The sequence below is a fragment of the Leishmania donovani genome, chromosome 30 (assembly GCF_000227135.1).
Source record: "Leishmania donovani BPK282A1 complete genome, chromosome 30".
NCBI lineage: Eukaryota > Euglenozoa > Kinetoplastea > Trypanosomatida > Trypanosomatidae > Leishmania > Leishmania donovani.
This window is the reverse complement of record NC_018257.1, coordinates 907078-931073: the sequence shown is the minus strand read 5'-3', so window position 1 is coordinate 931073 and position 23996 is coordinate 907078. Positions and strand designations below refer to the sequence as shown.

Genomic DNA, 23996 nt, shown 5'->3' with positions numbered 1-23996 from the left:
AAGATAAGGCGACCGGCCGCAAGCAAGGCATCATCGTAACAGCGAACGGCGGACTCAGCGAGAACGACATCGAGCGCATGTTGCGAGATGCTGCCCAGCACGCGGAGGCCGACCGCGTGAAGCGCGAGCTTGTGGAGGTGCGCAACAACGCGGAGACGCAGCTGACAACGGCGGAGAGGCAGCTCGGCGAGTGGAAGTACGTGAGCGATGCGGAGAAGGAGAACGTGAAGACGCTGGTGGCGGAGCTGCGCAAGGCGATGGAGAACCCGAACGTCGCGAAGGATGACCTTGCGGCTGCGACGGACAAGCTGCAGAAGGCTGTGATGGAGTGCGGCCGCACAGAGTACCAGCAGGCTGCCGCGGCCTACTCAGGTAATAGTTGATGTCGAAGATAGGGCAACGATGTAGCCGCGAGCTTGTCGGTGTGCGTATAGTTGCCTACCTTTTTTTTTGCTGTTGGCGAGAAGGGCGTGGCGGGAGTGCACAGCCTCGTTTCTTGTTCGTTCGGATATCACCGATGAGATGGCCGTCATGAAGAAAGGTGGCCTTCTTCGTGTTCCGGGCGCTGGGTCTGCGCGTATGCCTGTGGCATCGAATTCTGTATCGGTGTGCATGCTGTGTGCCGCCGCACGGTTGGCTAACGGCCAACCGAATCGGATGCACCTCGCGTCCGTGAAATGTGAAAGGCGCCACTGGCTCACCGTCAAGTAACGTTATCGGTGTTGTTCGAGTTACCGCCGCGCTTTGAGTGCATCGACACTCGTGGCGTCGTTTCCGTGCAACGTGCGAATCTCCTTCTGTAGCCCCTCGCTGAATCTCTGCCTCCAACGGCTCTTCTGGCGTGCGGGGAGATAGTGATGCGCTGCGCTCCGCAGCCTTATCTTTCTTTCAGGCGTCGCTGTGGTGGTGCAGTACGATGCTCTGCCCCCGATATACCTTCTCTCGCCCTGCGCTCCTTTATTCGACGACAGAGCCTCCGCCTTCCCCGTTTCTTTTCCTTATGCATGGACGCATGGATGCTTCTTGCAGCTCCACCCAATACGGCGTCCCCGCGCTGGTGCTGGATCTTGTAGCGGTGCGCGCGCCCAAAAACGACGGGGTAGGCTTCCATTTCCGTTCGTGTCGTGCGGTCCACATGCACAAGGATGCTCAGCCTCGTCCACAGCCGACGGCTTCTGCCGCAGCGCGACCCGTTCAAAATTCTGGGTCTCACCCGTAGTGCAACCAAAGCAGAGGTGAAGATGAAGTACCGAGAGCTTGCTCGCATCTACCACCCCGATGCGGGGTCCGGTGACAGTGCCAAGATGGAGGAGGTGAATCACGCGTACAAGCTACTATTAAAGGAGGGTGGATACGAGCGTCTGCATCTGCCGGGCTCAAGCAGGGCGCGACCGCATGGCGCGAACGGTCCTGTCGGGGTGACCTCGGAGAGTCGACGCGAGCTACCGCGCGAAACGGCGACGGCGCCCTTTACTGTCGATCAGCAGAGCAGCGGCACTGCGGGGGCATCGTCGGGTGCGTCTGCCGGCACCGCGTCGTCACTGCTGACGGACGAGGAGGCCGAGAAGGTGAGTGCGCTGGATCCGGCCACGGAGCGTCGCACGCCGGAAGGGAAGTACTTGTATCAGAGCCGCGACGATCAAAGCTGGGTCGAGCTCGATCGCCCACTCCTGCGCGCGCAGCAGCCGCACTACGCGTCATTCTCCGCGCAGGCGGACATGAAAGCCGAGCTGCGACGCCGCGCCGTGCTGAAGGAAAAAGAGCAAAACGAAAAGAGCCGCTTTCAGAGGACTGCGGACCGCCTCGCGGACAGCGCTGAGTTGCCGACGCAAAATCCGCACTTGCTGCGTATCTACGCGTTAGTTGTCGTGTGCGTCTTCTACCTCATGTACAAGCGCACGTTTGAGCGCACCCATCACCAGAGGAAGCGCGCGAAGTTCTACCAGGCGCTGGAAGAGAATCGAGAGGAGTTGATGGCGACGTATGAGAAGCATAAGGAGGGCCTGCAGGTGACAGCGGTGGCTGCGGCGCTGGTCTTCCTTGCCGCCGCGGAACACAAGACGGCCGACGACCCCGTTGTGCCGAGTCCGCCAGAGGTCTTTTACCGCTCTGTGAAACCGCCGAGCGACCACTACACTGTCGTCGCTGGCGGTTAAACATCACACACAAGGCTGACAAATCGCTGAAGAGTAGCTGCTGAGGCTGCTGCGGTGTGGGCCTGAGACGAGGAAGGCAGGCGATCGGCGTGTCTGGGCCGTGTTGCGTCGCTACCTGTTGGGCTGTGGGGGCTCGTTGTGCGCCTGACCTTTTTTTTTTCTTCTCGATGCTGTCGGTGGTGCTTGCCGACGATCTGCTCAAAGAGAGACACTCATGCACACCACGACAGAGAAGCGGTGTTGCCGGTGGAGCGGTACAGTTTTTTTTTTTTCGCTTTGCACGGATGCGTAAGCGAAAAAAGCATACTACCAGGCAAAACCACCCTCGAGCATGAAGGCCGAGACCGTGGCTCCATGCACCTCGGGGGTGACGTGGGGAGGGGGGGGGGCTGCATTTGGAATGAAGCGCAGATGTTCATCGTATTGGGTGTGGCACTGTCTACTCTGGGGAAGTGTGCAACTCTCTCTATCTGTGCGTCTCTGCAAGTGAAACGAACACCGGCTTCCGTGAAAAGCTTTTAGAGCGGGGTGGGGAGCGCAACTAGCTTCGTGTGGCATACTCTTGAACACTAGAGGGAGGATGGGGCAGAGGAATCCACCTCTGCCACTCAGTTGGCGTTGCCCACCGCTGGCTCCTGCGCCGCCTACTTTGGCTATACCCGTACACCCACCCTTCAAGCAGAGCGCAGATTCCGGTATTCATTGTCGCGGGCTTTCTGCTTACATCCATCTTCCTCGCTCTTCTGCCTCTCCTCCCTTGCTGCCTCGTCGGCCACGCATGTGCATCGTGCGCGCATGCCGATCGCGTCTTTTTCATGGTTTCTTCTTTGTTTGCTTCCTCCTGCCTCCGCTCTTCGAACGCGTCCGCTGGTATGACACTGTGCGTGTGGCCTTTTGCATTGATCTCGCCAGGTTTTTGTGTGAGCAGTTCCACTGGGGCTTTTTCCTCTGCCCGCACCATCAAACACAGCTACCCCTACCGACACCCACACAGGCACTGGCTGCCAGTACCAGCGTAAGAGCGCGAGACAAGGAGAATAAGACGCAGCGAAACTCGCGCCGATCGACAAGAAGATAAGCGACGATACAAACACACGCACCCACGAGCAAGCAAAGGTACGCCAAACTCGCATACGCGACGACGAAGAGCACCGCCAACAAAAAGGGGCAAGACACGCAGACGGACTCGGCCATCTGCGCACACGAAGGCAGCACGGCATCAACCGAAACAACGAACAAGCAGCGCAGCGATAAAGTAAAACGAAGCGCTGCAGTGCAAGCTAGGAAAAGCGCCAGAAAACGAGAAGAAACGGCGGCAGCTCACCACGCAGCACACGTTGACGTGTGAAGGGAGAAAACACGAATTTCTCTCTTCACTGGCATACTTTATTTATACGCACACACACACACACACATCTATATACACTCATTTATATCAACTCTCTCGGGAAAGACAACAATACGCACCTTTGTTGTTGTCGCACAAGCACACACAACCGTTGTCGTCCTTCCCTCATCGTGCTCGCCATTGTGAAGTGAGCTCCTCTAGATATGCGCGCACATAGGTCATCGGCTCCGCCTAGCTCGGTTTTCGCCACCGCCTCCCCCCCCCCACCCCCCACCCCACTCCAAGTGTTGCGCACACGTTGTGTAAGTGTCTTGCCGTTTGATCTTCGCCAGGGCCTCCTTCCACCCTTCCCTAGCCTCGCCTTTCCTTTTCTTGCCCATCTCTGCCCCTTCGTGCGACAAGGAAGGAAAGCAAGGCGCCGAGCAGGGACAAAAAGAAAGGGGAGCAGCGCACGCCATTTTGTTGCTTCTCTTGAGAAAAAAGAAAAAGACATTTTTTTTTTCGTATGATTTCCATCCTGCTTGCTCCTGACTCCGTGAGTGTATCTTTGAATCCGCGCTTTTCTCACGCTCTCTCCTTATATTGTCGTTCGCGCCCTGCTAACCATACGCGCGGCAATCATCATCACCGTCCATCCCCCCTCCTCTTCTCCATCCGCACAGCTGCTGCCGCCGCCCTCCCCCGTCCTCTCTGGGTTCGCTGGCGTTGCTCCTCCGATTCCCTTTTTTCTCGTTTCGCGGCCGTAGGCACCCGACATTGGAATCCACATCGACGCTAGCACCCACCTTCGCCCTTCACGGCCCCAGGGCAAAGCGGCGCAACACGAAGGCAGCGGGGCAGTGACTGCTTGCACACTCGGCGTCTTGCTTTCGTCCTGCCCTTTCTCTGTTGTGTACCTTTGGACCGCTGCTTGCGGCGTCACTGTGATCGGTGCCGTAACTGTGTGCCACAGACGGCCGTACGCCCTCCCACTTCGTCTTTCCTTTACCTCTGCACCCGCTTACTCCTTCCATTAGAAAAAATCCGCCATCACAGAGGCACAAGCACTCGCGTGCATATAAATTGTGCATCCAGAGACAGACACGCACACAGGCACGAGGCATCAAAGAGGCACCTACCCTCGTCACGCTTTTACGCAAGGCGCCCGAGATTGATTTCCAGCGGTTCCAGGCTGGACCGTTTCCGGGTCACGCTCGCGTGTGCCTGTGCGTGTGCGCATTCTTTCGCTTTTCGATATTCTTATTTTTGCGTTGCTTTCGGCTACAGTCGTGGTGCGCGGTACAGAGCGGGCGCTGGCGCTGGTGCACGCGGAGGCACAATAGAGTCCCGCACAAACCCCTCACACGCACACCGGCATGCCTATGTGTGCGCGTGATCCATCTGCGAGACTCGCGCCAACCTAAGACTCTGGTAGCGTGCATGTGTATGCTTTGGCTTGTGTGGTTGTGCTTGTGTACCCGTGTGCGCAGAGGCGTTCGCTCTTCTGCTTTGTGTTGTGACCGTGGGTGGCAATCGCGAGAGGCGATCGACAGCGCGCCTCATCGCTCGCTGTCCCTTTTGCTACCAGCCTCCGTTGTACCTGGCGAGGCCGCCCTTGAAACCGTTTCGCCCTCTCTTCGGAGAAGCGAACGCACGCCCAAGAAAACGAAAAAGCCATGAACTCTAGGAAGGATCCGAACGTCGCCGCTGCCGCCGCGGAACCGGAGTCGCCCACCCAAGCATCGTCGTCTTCGTCCTCCATGTGGGACATGGGTGGAAGAGGCGGCGGCGCCGCACCTGCGGCTGCCGCGGACCTCTTCAGCGCCGCTCTCCAGAGACTAGGAAACACGCCTGGTCCTACTGCCGCCCCCGGCGCGACGGAGGTCGTCCCCTCGTCCTCCTCGGCTTCAGCCCAGAACCGCGAATGCGACAGCGACGGCTTTCTGAACAGCGACGAGGACAACAGCGACGAGGGAGACGAACAGAGGGAAGAGGCTAGCGACTCCAGCGCGTCGTCGTTGTCCTCCTCGGACGGCATGTGGGGTACTTTCAATGGCGATGAAGCGAGGCTGCCATTGTGCGATGACGACGACGACCATGAAGCGAGCTCTTCTGGCGATGGAGGCGAGGACGGCGTTCTCTTTGTTCCAGACCCCGTTTTCGATCTTACCTCATTGCAGCAGAAGGCGGTGATGCCGTGCCTGACGCAAGACCAGCTCCCTCTTGGAGCGACAGTGTGGGTGGTTGACGAGGACGACGTGGCCACCCAGCTGACCTGTAATTTTAGTGCTTCGTACCCGCCCGTCTGCAACGGTCGGCTAAGCGGCGAGGTGGTGCGGCACACCGGCCACATGACGCTCGTCCGCTTTCGAAGTAAGGCGTCGGACTTGTACTTCACGCTGTGCCTGCCCACGTCGTGTCTGTCGCTGCAGCCAATCGAGCCGTACGATAGTGTGCCGCATCACGACGACTCCTACGGAATCGGCTCCGGCGCGTACGGCATGCTTGGGCCTCGAGCTGCCTGTCGCGGAGGCGCGGAAACGTGCGGGAGCGACGGCTTCGTGGGCCACTGCCTCTTTGAAGCGATGCCGGCGTATGACTTTGAGAAGGTGCGAGGCACGACACTGGAAAAGGCACAGGAGGCATTCTTTGGTGGCATCTTCGAAAAAGCACTAACCTCCGTAAACGAGTACATCGACGCCCAGCCCACGTCACCGACCGCCAGCGCAAGCACTGAAAAAGATCCAAGCGTTAGCCTCGCCACTTCCGGCGACGCACCCCCAAAGGCGGCTGCCCTCGTCGACGCCCTAATCCTGCGCTCGCGCATCTTCGTCTTTCTCGAGCGCTACCACGAAGCCCTTGCCGATGCGCAGCGGTGCGTTCAGTTAGAGCCGCGATGGGTGCGCGGGTATTTGAGCGTGGCGCGCGCGCACTGCGGTCTCGGTCAGTTCAGCGAGGCCGCCGCAGCCACCGCGCACGCGTGCATCATTCTGCCCTACAGTTTGGAGCTAGAGCGGATTCGGGAGTTGAACAACCACATGCACTACCTTCAGTCGCAGCTGCGGGCCGAAAAGGCGAGCTGCTACTTGGTTCTAGACTGCTATTATCGCAAGCGGCTTTGCATCAACGCTTCTGTGACAGCGGAGACGCTGCTGTGCACTGAGGCCACGCCGATCGTCGCAACGCACTCGGTATTTGTAGCCAAGGAACCGCCACACCGCTGCCCCGTCTGCTTTCGCGTCTTCAGCACGGCTGAGCAACCGGGCAGTGTCGCCGCGGACCCTTCATCCGCGGCGCTGACCCCGGAAGCTGCGAACACCCCACCCACCAATGATATCTCACCCCCGCTCTCCTCGCCGGGGGGTACAGACATTGGCGACGACGTTGAGTACTGCAGCACCGAGTGCACACAGCGAGCAAGTCTTTACCGGCCGCTGGAGTTGAAGCATCGCGCGCCGCTGGCGCAGGTGCGGTCGCTGATCCTCTCTAAAGGCGCCGTCACGCTCAACGTGCTGCCGCTCGAGATGGCCGCCATGACGGTGCGCCTCTTCCTCATGTTGGTCACGATTCATCGCCGTCTGTCCGCCAAGCGGCGAATTGAGGACTCGAGCCGACGGAATCTCGACGGTGAGGCGCCGTGTTCCTGCCACGACAAGATGCGCACATGGCCTGATGTGGACGCACATGTGAGCAGCGCACTGGCCAGCTCGCAGTGCCCCTCGCCTTCGCCGCCTCTGCAAGTCGAGACGTCCCTGCGGCGGCTCGGCGTCTACCCGCTCTGCACGGAGCCCATCGCGCACAACAAACTGGACGAGCTGAAGATTGTGTACGACGCGCTTACGGCGGACTTCAAGGCGGAAGACCGCGCCATCTTTTCCTACGAAGTCTTGTCACAGCTGTACGCCTATGTCTCCGCGTACTTCACCCCCGTAGACTTGAACTCGCTCCAGCCGCCGGACTCGCCAGGAGGCACCGCCTCGCATCAGACCGTCTTTTACCTGCCTCACTACGTGGGCTGTATCGAGACGGCTAAGGTCATATCCTACACGGCGGCTTCACGACGCCGGCGGTCGAGCGAGGAGTCGGCGCACGCCGAGGACGATCTGCTTGCCTCCCGCGTAACGGAGAGACCTACAATGAGTGAGATGGCCGTGCCGAGCAGTAGGCAGAGCAGCTCCACGCACAGCCACGCGAGCAGTACCAGCACTGCCACCGGTGACGCCAATGATCGCGCAGCGGCAAGTAGTAGCGACGCGAATTGTATTGTGCGCATGGCCCCGCCTCCAGCGTTGCTAGAGCTGGTCACGGTGGTCCCAGTGAACCGAGAGGGAAAGCTGCGTTGCGTCCCCGTGACGATCGCACTTGACTCCGATGTGGCGTAGAGACGCGCTCAGCGATGTAGGGGGGGAGGCCCTGCGCGTGTATGCTGAGGGAGAGTGGCGGCTGCAACGAAATACAGCCACGGGAAGAGAGACGAGTGGGGAGTGGGGAGGGAGGGATATAGAGAAGGAGCTTGGATGTAGGAAGGAATGAAGGCTGAGCAGAGGCAGCTGTATCGCTCCGCAGATCGGCAACAAAGACACAAGTGGCGAAGATAGCATGCGAAACCCGGCAGCTCACACACGCGTGCGCATGGTTCCTCTCCTCGCATGGCCGTCAAAACACCGGTTATACACGCGGGCGCTACTCTACTGCGCCCCTGTTTTCTCCTTGTTCTGCTTGTCCAACCACTCCCTCTTCGCCTGCCTCTTCATGTGCAGCACCTCTGACGACTGCCTCCCTTCTCTTTTCATGATCGCATCGTCTCTCCTCGTCCCCTGTGCAGCTGTTGAAGGTGCTCATTTTCGATGCTTTCCTCGGCACGTTGCAGTGCCGTTGTGTTTTCCCGTTTCTTCTCCGTTGTTGTTGTATGTGCCTCCCTTCTTGCCGCTGTTTTTTTTTTTTTTGCTTTATTGCTTTCCACTTTACCTTTTTTAAAGATGTCCAGCTCCTCTGTATGGCCTATCCCACTGCCGCCACCATCTCCTCCTTTTTTTTACCCGTTTCCTTTCTTTCACGCTTCTTTGTTCACCTTGTTATCCAAATATCGGCCTACCGTGTACCTCAATCGCCATTTTCATCACCATTACAATTATCATACCTTCTCTCTCCCCTCTCCTCCTCCTACTCCGCGCGCTTGCTTGCTTGCTTGCTTGCTTTCTCTTTCCCTTTCATATGTACTGCCTTCTCTGTCGCTGTTTGTGTGTTCGTGTGTGTGTGTGTTCTGCGGTAACATTCTGTAAGAGCGTGGTGAGCTATCAGGATGTGGGCGATGCAGTCCGATGGTGTCCGTTGTTTTTTTTTTCTTTCTGCGCCCCCCTTCTTCGTCGATGTTGTGTCGCTTCCTCCGCCTCGCTTGCTTCCTCATGTTTCATCACATTTTCCTTCATTATAGTCGTGTGTCGAAAACTAGTTGTCTTTGTTTTCGTTTGTTTTTGGGTATTTTCATGTTGTTGTGTGCGGGCGTTTTCTTTGCTTGCTCATCTCGTGTTGCGTCGAACCCCCGCCTCCCTCTCTTCCCCCTCATTTCGACATGCGATTAGCCTCTCACTGTCTCCGCCCACTTTCCCGTGTATGTCGCTACGCTTTTTGGCACTGGTACATGTTGGTTTTCTCTCTCCAGTTTTTTCCTTTTCATGTGTTGTGACCCGTGTGTATGAGGTGCGCTGACTCTTCATGAATTCCATGTCCTTCCCGTTTCTGTGATGTTTCCGTGTTTCCTTTAGTGTTGTTGCAACTCCTGCGCCTTTTTTCGCGATTTTCTTTTGCTCCCTCCACCCCCCCCTCTCTCTCGCTGTGCGTGTTTGAGTGCTCTCACCCCTCTTCGTGTTGTGGTGTGGCTCTTGTTTTTCTTTTTTCGTTTTCCTTTTGGTCTCTCCATCTCTACCCCTTTTGCATGCTCAGTGTTTTGGCTAGCACCGTCTCAGCTGTGTCGCTTGCCGCGGTGGGTGGGGGTAGAGCTCGAACAAGGTTCAGCTCATCATACTGCTGTTCTCGTCGAGCTTCTTCGCAACACCGCTCTCCCACCCCACCACACTAACAGCGCATAGAAGTATAGGGGGAGGGACGGATACACCTGCTAGGACTGAAGAGTAGAGAGGGAATCACACCACCTCCAAGAAAACGAGGCCAACATACATATATATATATATATAATGCGTGCACTGCGATGCTCGCGCCAAGGTACCTGCCAGCTCACGCGCCACGTTCTCGGTGCCCCACGCGTACGCTGGACCGGGTGAAATCCAGGCTGCGAACAAGTCCCTCGAGATATGAGGGAACCCAAACGACTAGAAGACACAAGGCTCTCTAGTGAAGAACGAAAAAAAAAACATAAAACAGGTTTAAACGAGCTAATCAGCTATTGAAGCGGCATGAATACCCTCTCCTCGGCGCATTGTGGTGTTTGAGAAGGGCGTGGCCCTAACGCTCGCATGCATCGTAGCCTTTCGCTCCCCTCTATCTCTCGTCAACACCTCTGCCGCCATTTTTCCTTTTCTGTCATGCACACCTCTGCTCGGCGCTGAATTGCCACCTATTCTGACCAAAAACATCATACTCTCCCCTCGAGATGAGCGGGCCCATCAATCATCATCTCTACCGCTCCCCCTATGAGAGCCCTTTTTCTTCATTCTGCGCCCCTCCTCCCCTCTTTTCCTCTTTCTGCTAGCGCTGATCACGACAACGAGCGTGTGTGTGTGTGTGTGTGTGTGTGGCGCTTCATCTAGAGACGCCGCGCGGATTCCGTCACTGTTTCTTACTTTGTGGTTGTTTCGATTGCACACGCCCACCCACCTGCAGCACACTTTGCCAGGCGTCTGTCTTCTGCGTGCCCGTTTCGATTTCGCTCTTGCTCTCTCCCCGTGAGCGTCGAATGTACATTTACGTATGCATTGTGTGAACGCACGCCGCCACGTCGCCCCCGTATTCGCTTCTCGTCCCCACCCCTTTCTCCGTAGAAGACAACCCTTACCGGAGAAAAGGGCGAGCGGCTTCCTTTGTTTGCTGTTGACCAGTGCTTTCTTGCGTGTATGCGTGTGCTTGTATGCTCCGTCTCTCTCTCCTCTCTTTGTGACCATCAGAGTAACGGAAAGGCTGTCACCCCCCTCATCTTACCCGTCTCTCAGCTAACGCGTCTGTCCGGTATCCTCTAGTCGATTGATTGCAGTGGCCCCCCATCCCCCTCTCTCCCTCTCTCATTGTTAAAGACACATAGATACGACCCCCTTTTTGTGTGTGTGTGCTCTTTCTCATCATACATATTTAGCCTGCCTTCTTGTTTTGTCTACGCCTCCTTTCTTCTATGTTGTGTGCTGAAGGAGTTAGGAGGCACTGAAATCTGCATCTCTCATTGGTTTATGGCAGGCGATCGAGAAAGACACGTCGCGGTATTCGTTGTTGTTTTCCCTTTTTGAACTTGTTTTTTCTCTCTCCACCACCGCCACAAACATCACCTCTCTTTTCCCTTTAGCCTTCGTCAGCAGCAACTGCAGACGTATTTTTGTCACACCTCATCTAAACCGCACAGTCACGCTCTCGGCCACCGTGTTCGTGGCTCCTGTCGCTCTTTTCGTCTTATCTTTGTTTTGTGTGCGTCTGTGTCTGCGACTGTGTGTGTGTGTGTTTGCGCGCTCCCTGCTGCCTCACCTCTTCTTTTTCTTTTGTGTTGTTTCGTGCTTGTTGGGCCCACTCCCCATGTCCCCCCCCCCCCACCCACCCTTCCCTTCCCTCCCCCGGTGCATATTTCACTCCATTGATCTATCGTTGTCGTCAAAGCAACGTCATCGCGCACTCCGCATTTGCTCTCGCCTCCATACACAACTCCCCGCCCATCACGTAGCGCTGCGCGTCTGACTGTCTGTCCGTCTAGGGTGGGCTGCTTTTTCACCCATCACTCTTCTGCTTCTCGACGATCGACGTGACTCTTCTTCCTTGTCGCTCTTTTCTTTTTCCGCCTTTTCTTTTTTCCCTCTTTTTGTTGTGTCGTGGGGCGTGGTGGCCGTCGCTTGTTTTTTTTTTTTTAGAGGTGGCTTGTCGGCCTCCGTTTTGTGTCTCGTTTGTTTCTGTTGTGGCGTTCTGTCTATGGTTTTCCCTCTGCTCGCTGTCCCTTGCGTGCACCCGGCTTCCTCCCCTTCTCTCCGTCCCTTCGCCTGTCTCTTTGGGGAGGCTTTCTATAGACTGTTTGATTACTTGTATATCTCTATCTGTCTGCACCGCTGCTCTGCTTCTGTACGGTGGCCTTTCTGTCTGTCTGTTCGTTTTGTTTGCTCACCGCGTCGTCTGCGCTGTCTCACTGCTCCATCTTCCCCTAAAAGCCCCTCCCCCTCCCCCTCCCCTTCCCCCAAAGACAAACCAACAACGATCATCAGCACTCTCGCCTCCCCCTTCCCCTACCCCCTACCCACCCCCAACACACAGACTCCCATACACAAGCCCAACAAAGGCGCCCCTGCAAGGCAATCATGTTCAAGAGCTCGCTAGCCACACACAGCAGCATCGACCATGATTTGTTTCCACTGCTGACGGTACGCAGCTGCGTGAGCGAAGCCGACGAGAGCAAGAATGGGCCGCGCTTCTGCGCTGAGGACAAGATGACCGGCGGCGCGTACGAGATTCGTAGCCGCAAGCTTGATTTGGAGGCGGAACAGCTCGTAGACGGCGTCGGTTGCCGAGGCACCCACCGAAACCTATCACCGAATGATCTTCGCGCCATTAGGCGGCAGCAGGAGCGGATCGACGCCCTTCTTACTGCCACCGCCCACTGCGCGGTGCCGCCGTGCGTGGCGCTGCCGATCGACGTGTACATTCAGGAGCAGCCGTCCACCGGTCACACCTACGTGGCAAGCGTGGACGCGTTCTCCGGGCTCTCACTGGGTGACATCATTCGCTCCGGCTGGGGCATGATGGAGGAGAGCGTGTTTCTAGAGATTCTCAACGCCGTGGAGGCATTCGGCTACGCGAGTGCCAGCCTGCCACCGCATGGAAATATTAGCTCCGACGCTATCAAGCAGCTGCTCATCGTGCGCGACGGTGCCTCCGAGGCGCGGCAGCCGTCGCGGTGGGTGGTGAGCGATTGGCTGCTGCTCAGCGACGACAGCGTTACCTCATTTGATCCACAGGCGTTTGTGGCTGACCTGGAGTGGGTGCTGCATTCCTCTTTTGCGCAGCTGCACATCTCGACGACCACCACGCAGGGGAGCACCTTCATGCCGGCGGCTCGAGTAGAGGAGCTCGTGACTGAGACCGTTGACCGCATTCGCGCTCATCTGCTCCACCAAGGCGCAGAGGCACACCACACTTCCTCTGCTGACGCCTTGGCCCAGCCGTCTGACGGGGGACCACAAACGGACATGAAGGCCTTTCATGCGCACCTCGATGCTTCTTCCTCCGGGGTAACTGATGTCGACGGCGCCAGTGCGAGGCAAACCTCGGCCAGCAACGAGGATGGCGTGCCAACCTCCTTCGATACCACTTACGAAAACACTGCCAACTGGGATTCCGGTGCCACAGGAAGTGCGCTTGAGTCTCAGGCTACTGCGCCGCCATCGTCGCCTCCGCGATCGGTCCCTGACCCTAGCACGACGACCGCGAGCACTGCTGCTGCTTCCTCGCTCAACACACTGCCAGCTGCCTCGCTGGTGAGCAACAAGAGCCAAGACTCGCGCGGCGCGGCGGATAAGCGCGACAGCGCAAAAGAGGCCTTCCGCGTCGCTCGACATATGTCTCTCAAAGACAAGGTGGCCTACCATCAAGCCGCGCTTCGCAGAGAGCAGCTTCTGGTGAACAGGCACCGTCGTAAGAACGCCCCGCTGCCGCCACGGCCCCAGCCGGTGTCGGTACATCTACAAAACGCGCGCCCTTTCCTCTCTCCGAGCGCCTCTGAGGAGGACGAGGAGTTCTACTACGATCCACCCGCGCTGACGTCTCCAATCGACGTAAAGCCGAGCGCTTACTTGATGCAGGGCCGCCGGTCCTCACCGAACAGGCGAGGCGCCGGCAGCGCTCGCAAGCTTCAGTCCCCACGCAGCGCTCGGACACTGAACGGCGAAGCGCGAACTCCGTGCGAACGCTCGCGATCGTCGACGACACCGCCGCCGTCGCAACGGTCGCAAGCAACCTCTCACGCCTCCGCGTCTTGTGACCAGCTGCGCGAGCGTCTCTTAGATGACGTGGTGAGCATAGCGGTGCTGAATCAACGCCGGAGGGCGGAGGACCATCTTCTGCAGCAGGAAGCGGAGCGCCGCCGACGAGAGCAGCGGCAGCAAGTGCTTTCTCTGTCCACACCGCCTCGCGGCGTTGCAGGCCAACGCCTTTCCACGCCAAACCTTTTGGACAATCCCGGAGCGTCCATCTCCTACCCTGCTGCTCCGAGCTCCCCTTCGGTAGAAGCAAAGGCTGCCGAGACCGGCGACAATCACCGGCGGGCCTCTCGACGACGGGGCACAGCGCCATGCGGCTCCGCCGCAAACGTGAGCCACGGCGGCAGTGCATCACCTTCAGGTTGTTGTCTGGTTCTGACGGCGGCACCCCATGACGCAGCTATGAACCGCTTTGGCGATGCAAGCAAGAGCCCTGAGCCAACGCCGCCGTCGCCACATTGGTGCCGTATTGTCCGCCCCACTTTCTGTGAAAACAAACCCGTTGTGAAGGCTGCGGCTGGCACACGGGTGGCACTGCCACGGGCATCTGCGCGTGGTGCAGCTAGCACCGCCGTCGCGAGCCGATTGCCACAGACGGCAGGCAAAACCACGGCGCCGTCACAGACAGTCTTGTACGGCCTCCGCACCGGCACGGCATCCACCATAGTGCGATCGGACGCGGCCAAAATGCCCGTTACCGCACGTGCCGCTGCGACGATGGGAGGGGTAGCGACCGCAGCCATGGCCAGAAATGGTAGCAATCTGAGCCGACAACTTGCTGCGGGCACCGTGCCTCGTTCTAGCCGTAGCACGACGACTGCTGGAAATCGAGCGGCTTGGGCTGTCGGACAGCAACAACGCTCTGCAAGGGCGAGGGCTGCCGCGCCGCTAGTGCAGAGAAACACTCGCGCCTCAACCTCATCGCCTCTGAGTTCCCCACGACAGAAGACGGCGCAGCAGTCGGCGGCGGCGCCCTGTGTGAAACCGCTGCCTTTTGCTTCCTTTCTTGGATGCCTGGCGTCTCCGCGTGAGGCACCAACGTTGATTGGTGCGAGCAGTCCGCCTCTTGCCAGCCGTGCTGCTGTAGGGCAGCTGGTACCCGCACGGAGAGCCGCCGCAACGACTTCCGGCTCGCTTTCGTACTCCAACGGCTCTACTCGAAAATACGTCATGGATGCAAAGTTTCAGGCGCTGCGGTGTCCCAACACTGCTCGCCCGCCCCCGACACAGCTGCGGCTTGCCACGTCCCCGCGGGTTTACCAACGCGTGTCGTCGACCGGAGTTCTCCGCTCGCCTCGCAATGGTGTTGGCGTCACGCCTCTTAGACAACCATCAGCAGCTACGCCAGCCACCGCACCTCAGTCCTCGTCGTCGATTCGCGAAGTGTCGCGTAGCGTGCTGCAAAAGCCAGCGAAGCTGGAAGCTGCCACACCTATAGCGCTGCGCACAACGCAGCCTCGGCTACCCGTTGCCGCCGACTCCGCGTCGGCGAAGGGCCGTGCATCCGTCAGTCGTAAACCATTACAGCGTCTCGTGCTGCAGAAAGGCTCTCCAGGTCTCTCGGCTAGACATGCCGACACCCTTGACACTCAGGCCACCGATCTGCCGCCGACTTCCGCGAACGAGGATAGCCTAACCTCACCGCACACCCCACCACCACCATCACCACCACCCCTGGCTTCTACTAATGCTGCTGCTGCTGCTGCAGGGGCTGTACGCCGGTTTACTTGCACGGATCCTCTGGCTCAAAGCAGTGTGGCCGAGGTTGAGAATCACGCGCCGCGAGGCAGGAATGCCGGAGGGTCGAGCCTGTCTCCTGGCAGCCGCTCAATGGAAGCGTCGGCTTTGGCGACTCAGAGGGAGAATAAAGGTAAGGCGCATGTGGCAGGGCCGTGCGCTGAGCCGCTGACGCTGGGTAGCGTGCGCCCGGTGAAGAAAGCGTCTCCAGGTATTCTGCTGCTGCGGCATCGAAGCTCCACCATGTAATACGAGCAGCATCTGGCAGAGGCAGAAAGCGTCCGTGCTGTGGCCACGTCTGCCCACCATAAACGGTGTATCTTTTTTTTTTCCTCACGGAGCGCAGGCGCACATCTCTCTGTTCCCTTCTCCACCCCTATTTGTGTCTGTGCGGTGCGTGTGTGTCTCTGTGTCCCGGCAAGTGGTTGTGTCCGTTGCATAGAAGAGAAAATGTCTGGCCGGCGCAGTTTGCTCCACTTCATGTCCGCCGCCATTCCAGTGCTTCCTTGTCCGCCACGGAGTGGTGTCCAAAGGCGAGCACAGGGTGCATCTGTACCTTTGCAAAGCCACGCGCACCATAAAGCGGAGCGAGCGAGGGCGGTATCGCCGCCGCTCTGAACCTGGTTCGAGCCGTGGCGGTTGAGTGGGAGAGTTGGGAAGGGCAGCGTGTGTGTGTGAGGGGGGGGGGCATGAAAGCGAATGAAGTGACGCAGGCGATCTTTTCAGGTCGTCCCGCCGCTTGTTTTTTTCTCCTTCCTTTCGGAGGCCGCTGCATGCGCTGATTCACCACCTCCTCAGTTTGAACGGCGCAGGCGAAAGGCATCTCGCAGTTTGGAACATTACGAGGAGCGCAGCTCGAGGGGGGGGGGGAGGCTAACTGCCATTGGCGTGCCGCTTCGCTTTCTTCTCCTTTGAAGGACCGCGGGCCAGAGGACGCAAGGCACCCTCTGCTGCTCCTCATATTGCCCTGCCCTCTCTCTCTTCTCGTTGGAAGACACTTTTCCTTTCCATCTTGCGTGCTTCTCTCTCACCGCGCAACAGCTCGATAAGGACTGCAGACCGCATCCAGGGACGGTGGCGTGGGTGTCTCCAGCGTGCCCGGAGCTGCTCCCAAGGAAAGGGGGAGAGTTGCGGCATCCACAGCAGCAGTGCTGTTTCGTGTCTCGTTATACAGCACGCACATGCTGGTGTGTGTGTGCGTGTGGCGCTGCACTTGCGACTCGCATCTCCGCCGCTACATCTGCTTGCGCTTCCTTCGAGCACATACTAGAAACACATCACAGGACACTTTACATACTCTTCATGGCCGCCTCCGATTCCGTGCTGGATGAGACAGCGTGGACTTCCGCGTGTGCAACGGGTACGGTGCTGGGGTGTGCGGTGGCGTTCTTCTGTGCGGCCATCGTGCAGCGGCTGACAAGCCGCCACGCGGCATCGAAAGAAGCGGTCGCGTCACCGCTATTGTCGCGACGAGATCGAGCCGCCAAGCTGCTGGAGGAGTTGCACAGGCAATCTGCTACTGCCGCTACTGGCCATGCACATGCGGCAGAAGGTGCGGCTTCCGACAAGGACAGCTGGAAGTCGGCAACGAGCGGCAGCTCCGACGAGAGCAGCGACACCATGGATGTAGACAGCGAGTACGAGCAGATGGAGGCGCTGCGGCTCAAGATGGTCTTCGTCGTGAGCAGCAGAGTGCAGCCGAAGATTACAGCACAGGAAGTGGCTGTGCTCACGGCGTCGGCCGGCGTCCAGTTAGTCGAGCTGCTCCAGCAGGAGACGAAGCTGAGCGCAGCTGTGAGCGTGCCAGCATCCGAGTCTTTGTGTGCAGCAGACTCACAGGATCATCAGCGCTGGCGCCATTGGTACCTGTGGTGGAACCGTATTGGCTGCGGCAAGATCACGCTAAAGTGCCCCGACAAGGACACGATGGAGCTCGTCGTGGCTACGGCACGAAAGCATCGACTGCCGATGGCGATGGCCCGGCGGTCAGAGACGGCTGTCACCGGAGGTGAGCAGGTCGAAATAGTGGCAAAACCCTCCGACGTTGTTGTAGTGGCGCTGGGTCCAGCCCCGTCGGATGTACTCGAACCGATCACTGGCTCGTTGAAGCTCTTTTCGTAATGGAATGCGCGCAGCTCGCTCTTTTGTAACGTCTGCCGTCGTCTCTGCGCTGGCACTCCGCTGACCTGTTTACACATAAAACTCTATCCTCCCTGGGTGGACGTGACGTTGTGCTACTCCATCATACGCTGATTATGGGCGTCTCATGCGACGGGAAAACAAAGGAAAATCTATTCTTCACGGTATTCGAGTAGAACTAGTCGCAGCGAATTCTGCGATGCGCAACTGCATGCACGCCACCAGTGGAAGCCAAGGCGTCGGTTGCTGGAGGTAGGGGGTCTTTGCGGGGCCTTTTCCTGCTCATTGCAGTACCCATCGAGGTGTCCAGCCACTGGATGTGGCGTGGTCTCGACACCTGCACACGCTTGTTTTTGCGCAGACTGACGTGCGACTGCACCTACACGGGCACCGTTGTGTACCAGCGCTGCTTAGGTGCAGTCGCCTCAATGTCCCGGGTTAGTGTCTCTGTGTTTCTCTGCGAGGCGCTAGCAACTCTTCTCCGTTTTTCCGACCTTCTACTTCTTTTTGGCTCCTTAACACAGTACAGCGCGCGAGCAGACTCCCTCCTCCTCGCCAAAACACACACACAGATACGCAATCTGTTCCTTGCTTCTTACCCAGTGCGCCCACGTACACAACCCAAACATCTATATATGTAGTAGATCTGGCCATATATATATATATATATATCTTCATGTGTGCGTGTGTGCCTTGCCGAGATCAAGTCCGTGAAATACCGTGAAAGAGGCCACTTAACCGTTTCATGAGTTGTTCAGTGTTTGTCTGTGCTGTGAAAGTTGCCTTGTGCATTTTTCTTTTTTTTGTGTGTGTGGGAGGGGGGCTCTTTGTACGCGCGGAGGCGCTTGAACCCTTAAAGGTTCTCATCGCTCGCGTCGCTACTCCCTCTCTCTACCGAGCCAAGGATCTTTTTTTTTTTCGCAGCACCCGCTTTTTCTTTTGTTCAGCCATGCAGCCGCGTAAGACGCACACCTCGCTTCATCTCCGCCAGGAGGCCGTTACGATACAATGGAATGCGGGGCAGGAAGGCGGCTCTGTTCTGCTTCTCAGTGGAAAAGTAGAGCTGTTTCGTAGTTCACTGACGCGCAACTTGCGCTACGCCTTTCCGGCGGAGGCGTGCATTGTGCTGGAGGCCTTTGGTGACGCCGTTGTGCAGATCGACGGAGACGCAATCACCGTGCAGACCCCGATAAGCGGTGCTCTCGATGAGATCCACGCGCTGCTAGACACTGCACGCGTGGATGCAATGCTGGCCATTGACGAGCGCAGCAAGAAATCCCTGTCCAGCTCCGAGGAGCTCAAAGACTCTTGGCAGGGCCCTCGTGTGCTTGTTGTCGGCGAGAACCAGTGGGAGAGGGAGGTGGTGTCGCGAGCACTGCTCAACCTCGCGGTTCGCCACGGTAGCCCGTACGGCATCTGCTACGTGGACGTGGATGTGGCGATGCCTATGGTGGGCTGTCCAGGTACGGTGTCGGCTGCGTTTGTGGAAGAACCGGTGACAGCTCCGGAGGACTTTTCTGTGATGATGCCGCTGACGTTTTTCCACGGCGCGGCCTCTGTCACGAGTGCGACGCGGAAGCGCTACTTGGATCTGTGCGTCTGTGCGGCGCAAGCGGCCACCTCGCTCGGGTTCGCCAACTCCAAGTTTGAAGCGGGCGGCTTCTTGATCCACTCCTTGTCCCCTTCCACCGACATTCAGCACGACGTGCTGAGCGACGTCCTCTCCATTTTCGCCGTCACGCACGTCGTCGTCACCGGCGCAGATTGGGAGCTGGAAAAGTTTCTGAACAACGCTGTCGTGGGCCGCACAGTGCACTTTGTGCGGCTGCCGAAGCTGGCGGGTGGGCAGTCGCCCAGCGCCGCCGGGGCGGAGCAGCGTCGGCGCGCGCAGTTGGAGCACTACTTTTTTGGCACCCCACGTACTCCTCTGATGCCGGTGCGCGGTGTGGCACGAATGTCGGAGTTGGTGCTCCTCCACGCGGAGACATTCGAGCCACTGAGCTGGAGAGAGGTGCCGGACCTGGGTCTTGCCGCGGTCGTCTGGGCCGACACGGCTGCGTCTGCCGTGGAGGCGAACGTCGCGGGGTTTGTCGCCTTGCTGGAGGTCGGAAAGCAGTTTGTCAGCTTCCTCGCTCCATCGGGTGGCGAGCTGCCCAAGCCGTTTTTGGTGGTCTCGCCGTCCCTGCACCTACCACGGGAACTGGTGATGCCCCTCCCGGTAACGTAGTGGGCAACCGGATACTGAGCGCACACGCGGAAGAGTGTCCCACGCATCTCGTGCGCCTGCGCCTGCCAGGAGCACAGACACAAGTGCCCCTATGACAGGCGCGGCTTGTGGCCCCAGCAACAACAAACGAACATCCCGTCAAACAGAAGAGTGCCACGCTTCAGCTCCTTTCGCTCTGCTGCGTTGCGGCTGCCCTCAGCGATGCGGAGGACTCGGCGCCACGCACACGGCTACGGACGCGCCTTTTGATGGGTGCCGTGCTTGAAGGATGTGGCCATCAAGCATAGCAGACGAAGCGGAGAAGCGAAGCAAAAGAGGATTTTTCCAAAAAAAAAAGGAGCGCTCGATGCCCTAATTGGTGCGGCACTGATTCCGCCGCGGAGACCTTTGCCAGGTCAAAAGCCGTGTCTTGTGTGCCCCCATCACGGGAGGAGCGCCTCCGTGCGTACCATCTGGAATTTGTTTTCTATCCACCTCCCACGCTCCGTCCCCGCCCCTTTCCCCCTCCTCTTGTTTCAGTCGCTGTCCGGCAAACGGGAAGTAGATTACCAATACGGGCCGTCACGCCCTTCTGCTGGCCACTCACACAACGACGCACGAGCGAGTAGCGGCCGCCCACTCGCGTTCTTTTCTCCCTCTCCTCCACCCTCCCTTCACTCTCTCCCCCCCCTCTCTGATAAACAGAAGTACGAAGAGACGAGTCTCAAAGACGACGCTTCAGACCCTCTCGCCCAAACATGCAGTCAGGTGCCCCGACGATAATGAGCGGCTTCCATCAAGCCGACGCAGGGACGTCCAGCACGCATTATTTGCCAAAAACCAGTTCTAATCTTGAAACTGTCCGACTGGCCTACGGTGCTTTTCTGCGGCTTTGCCTGCACTCCACCGTGTACTACGGCAGCCAGGGCTTTGTCGCGGAGAAGGTATTTGGCAACAAAGGCGCCATGATCATCTCGGAGCGCGAGGCGATGCGCTACGTCCTCTCCATGGGGGCCGAGGTGGGCATATCGGTGCTCCTCATGCCCGTCCGCTACCTAGCTGCCTCCACAACACCGCGCTTTATGCTGGACTACATGTTCACGCGTTGGTCGGATGTGCTGGCGCTGCTCGATCGCTTCAACCCTAGCACCTACGCCAGTTACGCCATATACGCCTTCGCAAGCTCGGACGACGAATGGAACTTCGACTTCTTCACCTGGCAGATTCCCTCGGTGCTGATGACGATCGGCAAGCTGATTGCGCGCCGGCGCCTTGTAGGGTCAGCACGGTGCCGCACAAAACGGGTCTTTGGCGTGCTGCTGTCACAGCTGATTTTGCGAGCGTACATGTCGACCTTTTCCGTGATGATTCCTGAGCAAGGCTCTGAGGCGGTGGTGGCGATATTGGTGACTGTTTTGGAGGGCATGGCAACTTCCTACCTGGCGCGGCACACGTGGCCGTTTCCGTGGGACGACGTTACGCACACTGCATCCACGAATACGACGAGCTCCTCTACCGCCATGGTGTCGGAGGGGGCGGACACGCCGCCGCGAGACCACAGCAGAAGCACAGAGAAACCATGCTATGACGCAGACTGGAAGTAGGGCGTGCGCTGACGGAGGCCGAGGGAGAGGCGAATGCGAGGGGTGGGGGTGGGGAACCGGAAAACGGGGGAGGCATACAAAAGGCTCACGCAGCTCCCCTCCATGCCGTTGCAGTAGTGCCTCGCTAAAGTGGATCGCACAGCCCGTTGTCTACCCTTTCGTTGTCACCAGGTCATAGCAGTTAAACGTGCTATTCGAAAGGGATAGAAAAGACAGCGTATGCAGTTGACTCTACACGGGTTGCGCTCTCTGGCTCGGGGCTCACGGTTTGTTGTTGCTCGCGGTGATGGCTTTGCGCCTGGTGTTTCTTCTTTTTTTTCCCCCTTCTCCGCTTCGCTTTTTCTCTCCGTTCTCGTTCCTGTTATTCCATGTGCGCCTCTGATCTCCGTTGTCTTGCTCGCCTCTTTCTTCTTCGTTTGTGTGTGCGTGTTTTGCTTGCTGGCTTGTGTGTCGCCCCCTTTCTTTTCTGCTTCCACTATGCTTTTTGTATGTGTTCGCGCACGTGAAGCTGCGCTCGTGTCTGAGATGAAGGCGATGCGCTTTGTTTGGATGCTGTAGCTGCCGCTGTGGTTGCTGCGCCACGCAAATCGAGGGCTTGCCGCTGCGTGAGGCCGCGTTGATGCGCTGTAGACGCGAGCGGAGTGAAGGAGAGCTGGTTGGTTGGGCTTCTTCCCCACCCACCTGACACTTATGTAAACGCAGGGCAGATGCAGATGTCAGCAGGCGTTGATGCTCTTCCTCGCCATATAATCTGCACCAACAGCAAAAAGAAAAAAGAAACCCAGCCACAAAACCACTTTCTCGCTTGCCCCTCCCCCCCCGCTCTGCACATACACACACACACACACTCACGCAAACACAGCTACTCATGGGTTGCTCTTGTGAGGCCAAGTATCCCTCTGCTCCCTTTTTCTAGTTGGTCGTGTTGTGCGTGTGGGTCTCGCTCTCTCTCTCTCTCGGTGCGTGCCCGCTCGTATGTGTATCTGTGTGTGTGGGTGGAGGTGCTCGTCGTGGTTGCTTTTGTTGGCATAGTGGCGCACGCACTCACCTTCTGTGCGTGCGTGTATGGGCGTTCACTGGAGTTTTTTTTTTATTTGGTTGTCTTTCTTTGTTTGCTTCTTGCGGGTGTTCGCTTCTGCGTCCGTGCTCGTCTTCTTCCCTTGCCGCTTGTTGTTCGTTTCGTCTGCGGCACTTTCCTCTGCCCGGCTCCTCAACCGCTTTTTTTTAAATTTCGGTTGGTCACCCGCTTCACTCCTGCGCGAGGCCTTTGACTACTTCGAGTGTGAGCTGCTCTTGCTCTCGCCGCGTAGTAGGCGAACACTGTGTGCCGTGGTCTCTGCGTGGGATAGGGAGATGCCAAGTGTGTGATGCTGCCACCAGTACGGACGGCCACTGGAAACAAAGCGCAGTAGTTCAAGGACGAGGGGTGGCCGGTGCAACTGCTGAGAGCCGGGGGGATGGAGGGCGCGCGCTGCCAGCGGTGAAAATGTAGGTTTGGCCGTGATCGCACCACGAGCAGACCCACCCGGGCGGGACGCAAAAAAGGACCTTCGCGGCACACGCGTTTTGGCGGCTCTTTACTTTTTGGAGGAAACCACAAACAAACGACGCAAAACGAAAAAAAAAGCAAAGAGGAGCCGTCCGTGGGGCAGCTGTGTTGATCGCTTTCATGGAGAAGCAAGCATCCCCTAAAACGCAGATGGATGATTGATGGAAAAGACGAGGACTCACGTCCGCGTCGGGAGCAATCGCTGTAACTGCACGAAAAGAAAAGGAACTGACAGCGCACATAGTGTGTGTGTGTGTGTTCGGCACCCGCACACCGCACGATACGGTCGGGGGATGGAGCGGCGGCCTTGTCTTGCACGTACGGTGTTGGGGAAGCGAGGAGAGGTGCATACAAATGATCCAACGAGTGGTGCCGCAATGGAAATACCCAGTGCAGTCTGCGCGGCGAGATCGTAGCAGCAGTGCGTGAAGCCGAGACGCTACTCGTTTCTTTTTGCTCCATGCGTCCATGCCCCCTCTGCGCTCTCTCTCCCTCTGCCCTTCGGTGATTACACTGTGAGTGGACTTACCCGTTCTCATTGCAGTTAATGTGGCTACTGTTGCGTGTACTTTTCGTCTTCTCTCTTCCTATTTCTGCCTTTGGTACTCCACGACGTGCCCTCTGCTGCACTTGATGCGGTGATAAACGTTATTCTCTCACCCGCTCTCCGGCTTTCCGTCATGCAGGCTCTGTGGAGAACCACCGTAGATACATTCCTGGACTCGCTGACCCGACACCGCCACCTCCCTTCACTCCCTTAGAAACGCATAGAAAAGCGAGTTTTGCTTTTGCGTGCGTAAGGGGGCGCGCGCTTAGGTGCCCATCTTCGTGTAGGGGAGAGGCTGCTGGGCGTTTTTCCTTGATTTTTACGCGGACGGTTGCAGCTGCTTGTGATGCGCACACGTATACGCATACAGCATCTCTCTTTTCTCACGCGTGCACTTGGCCATCATCGCATTTTTTACCGGTTGGAAGCCTCACACCGGGGGACTAGGGGTGCCGGGGAGGGGGCGGCAGACCTTGGTCACACATTCTCATGTACAGTGGGAACTTCTCTTGAAGCGTAATCTTTTTTTTTTCGTTGCCTTTGAACGCCATTC

The 23996-nt window shown here is 58.0% G+C and overlaps 6 protein-coding genes across 6 annotated transcripts; all 6 read left to right on the top strand.

Annotated features, from left to right (window-relative positions):
- Positions 1-1145: 1145 nt before the first annotated feature.
- LDBPK_302460 (DnaJ domain protein-like protein) lies at positions 1146-2156 on the top strand (the record flags this gene model as incomplete). The annotated part of the gene is made up of 1 exon (XM_003862910.1): positions 1146-2156. One exon carries the CDS (start codon positions 1146-1148, stop codon positions 2154-2156), a length of 1011 nt encoding a protein of 336 aa, XP_003862958.1.
- Positions 2157-5519: 3363 nt separating this feature from the next.
- On the top strand, positions 5520-7865 carry LDBPK_302450 (hypothetical protein, conserved; the record flags this gene model as incomplete). Its single annotated transcript, XM_003862909.1, has 1 exon — positions 5520-7865. One exon carries the CDS (start codon positions 5520-5522, stop codon positions 7863-7865), a length of 2346 nt encoding a protein of 781 aa, XP_003862957.1.
- A 4119-nt stretch (positions 7866-11984) lies between these two features.
- Positions 11985-15647, top strand: LDBPK_302440 (hypothetical protein, conserved; the record flags this gene model as incomplete). The annotated part of the gene is made up of 1 exon (XM_003862908.1): positions 11985-15647. The coding sequence occupies one exon, from the start codon at positions 11985-11987 to the stop codon at positions 15645-15647; it is 3663 nt and encodes a 1220-aa protein (XP_003862956.1).
- Positions 15648-17018: 1371 nt separating this feature from the next.
- Positions 17019-17519, top strand: LDBPK_302430 (hypothetical protein, conserved; the record flags this gene model as incomplete). Its single annotated transcript, XM_003862907.1, has 1 exon — positions 17019-17519. The coding sequence occupies one exon, from the start codon at positions 17019-17021 to the stop codon at positions 17517-17519; it is 501 nt and encodes a 166-aa protein (XP_003862955.1).
- A 967-nt stretch (positions 17520-18486) lies between these two features.
- Positions 18487-19764, top strand: LDBPK_302420 (pre-mRNA cleavage complex II Clp1-like protein; the record flags this gene model as incomplete). The annotated part of the gene is made up of 1 exon (XM_003862906.1): positions 18487-19764. The coding sequence occupies one exon, from the start codon at positions 18487-18489 to the stop codon at positions 19762-19764; it is 1278 nt and encodes a 425-aa protein (XP_003862954.1).
- A 761-nt stretch (positions 19765-20525) lies between these two features.
- LDBPK_302410 (hypothetical protein, conserved) lies at positions 20526-21347 on the top strand (the record flags this gene model as incomplete). The annotated part of the gene is made up of 1 exon (XM_003862905.1): positions 20526-21347. One exon carries the CDS (start codon positions 20526-20528, stop codon positions 21345-21347), a length of 822 nt encoding a protein of 273 aa, XP_003862953.1.
- Positions 21348-23996: the final 2649 nt, after the last annotated feature.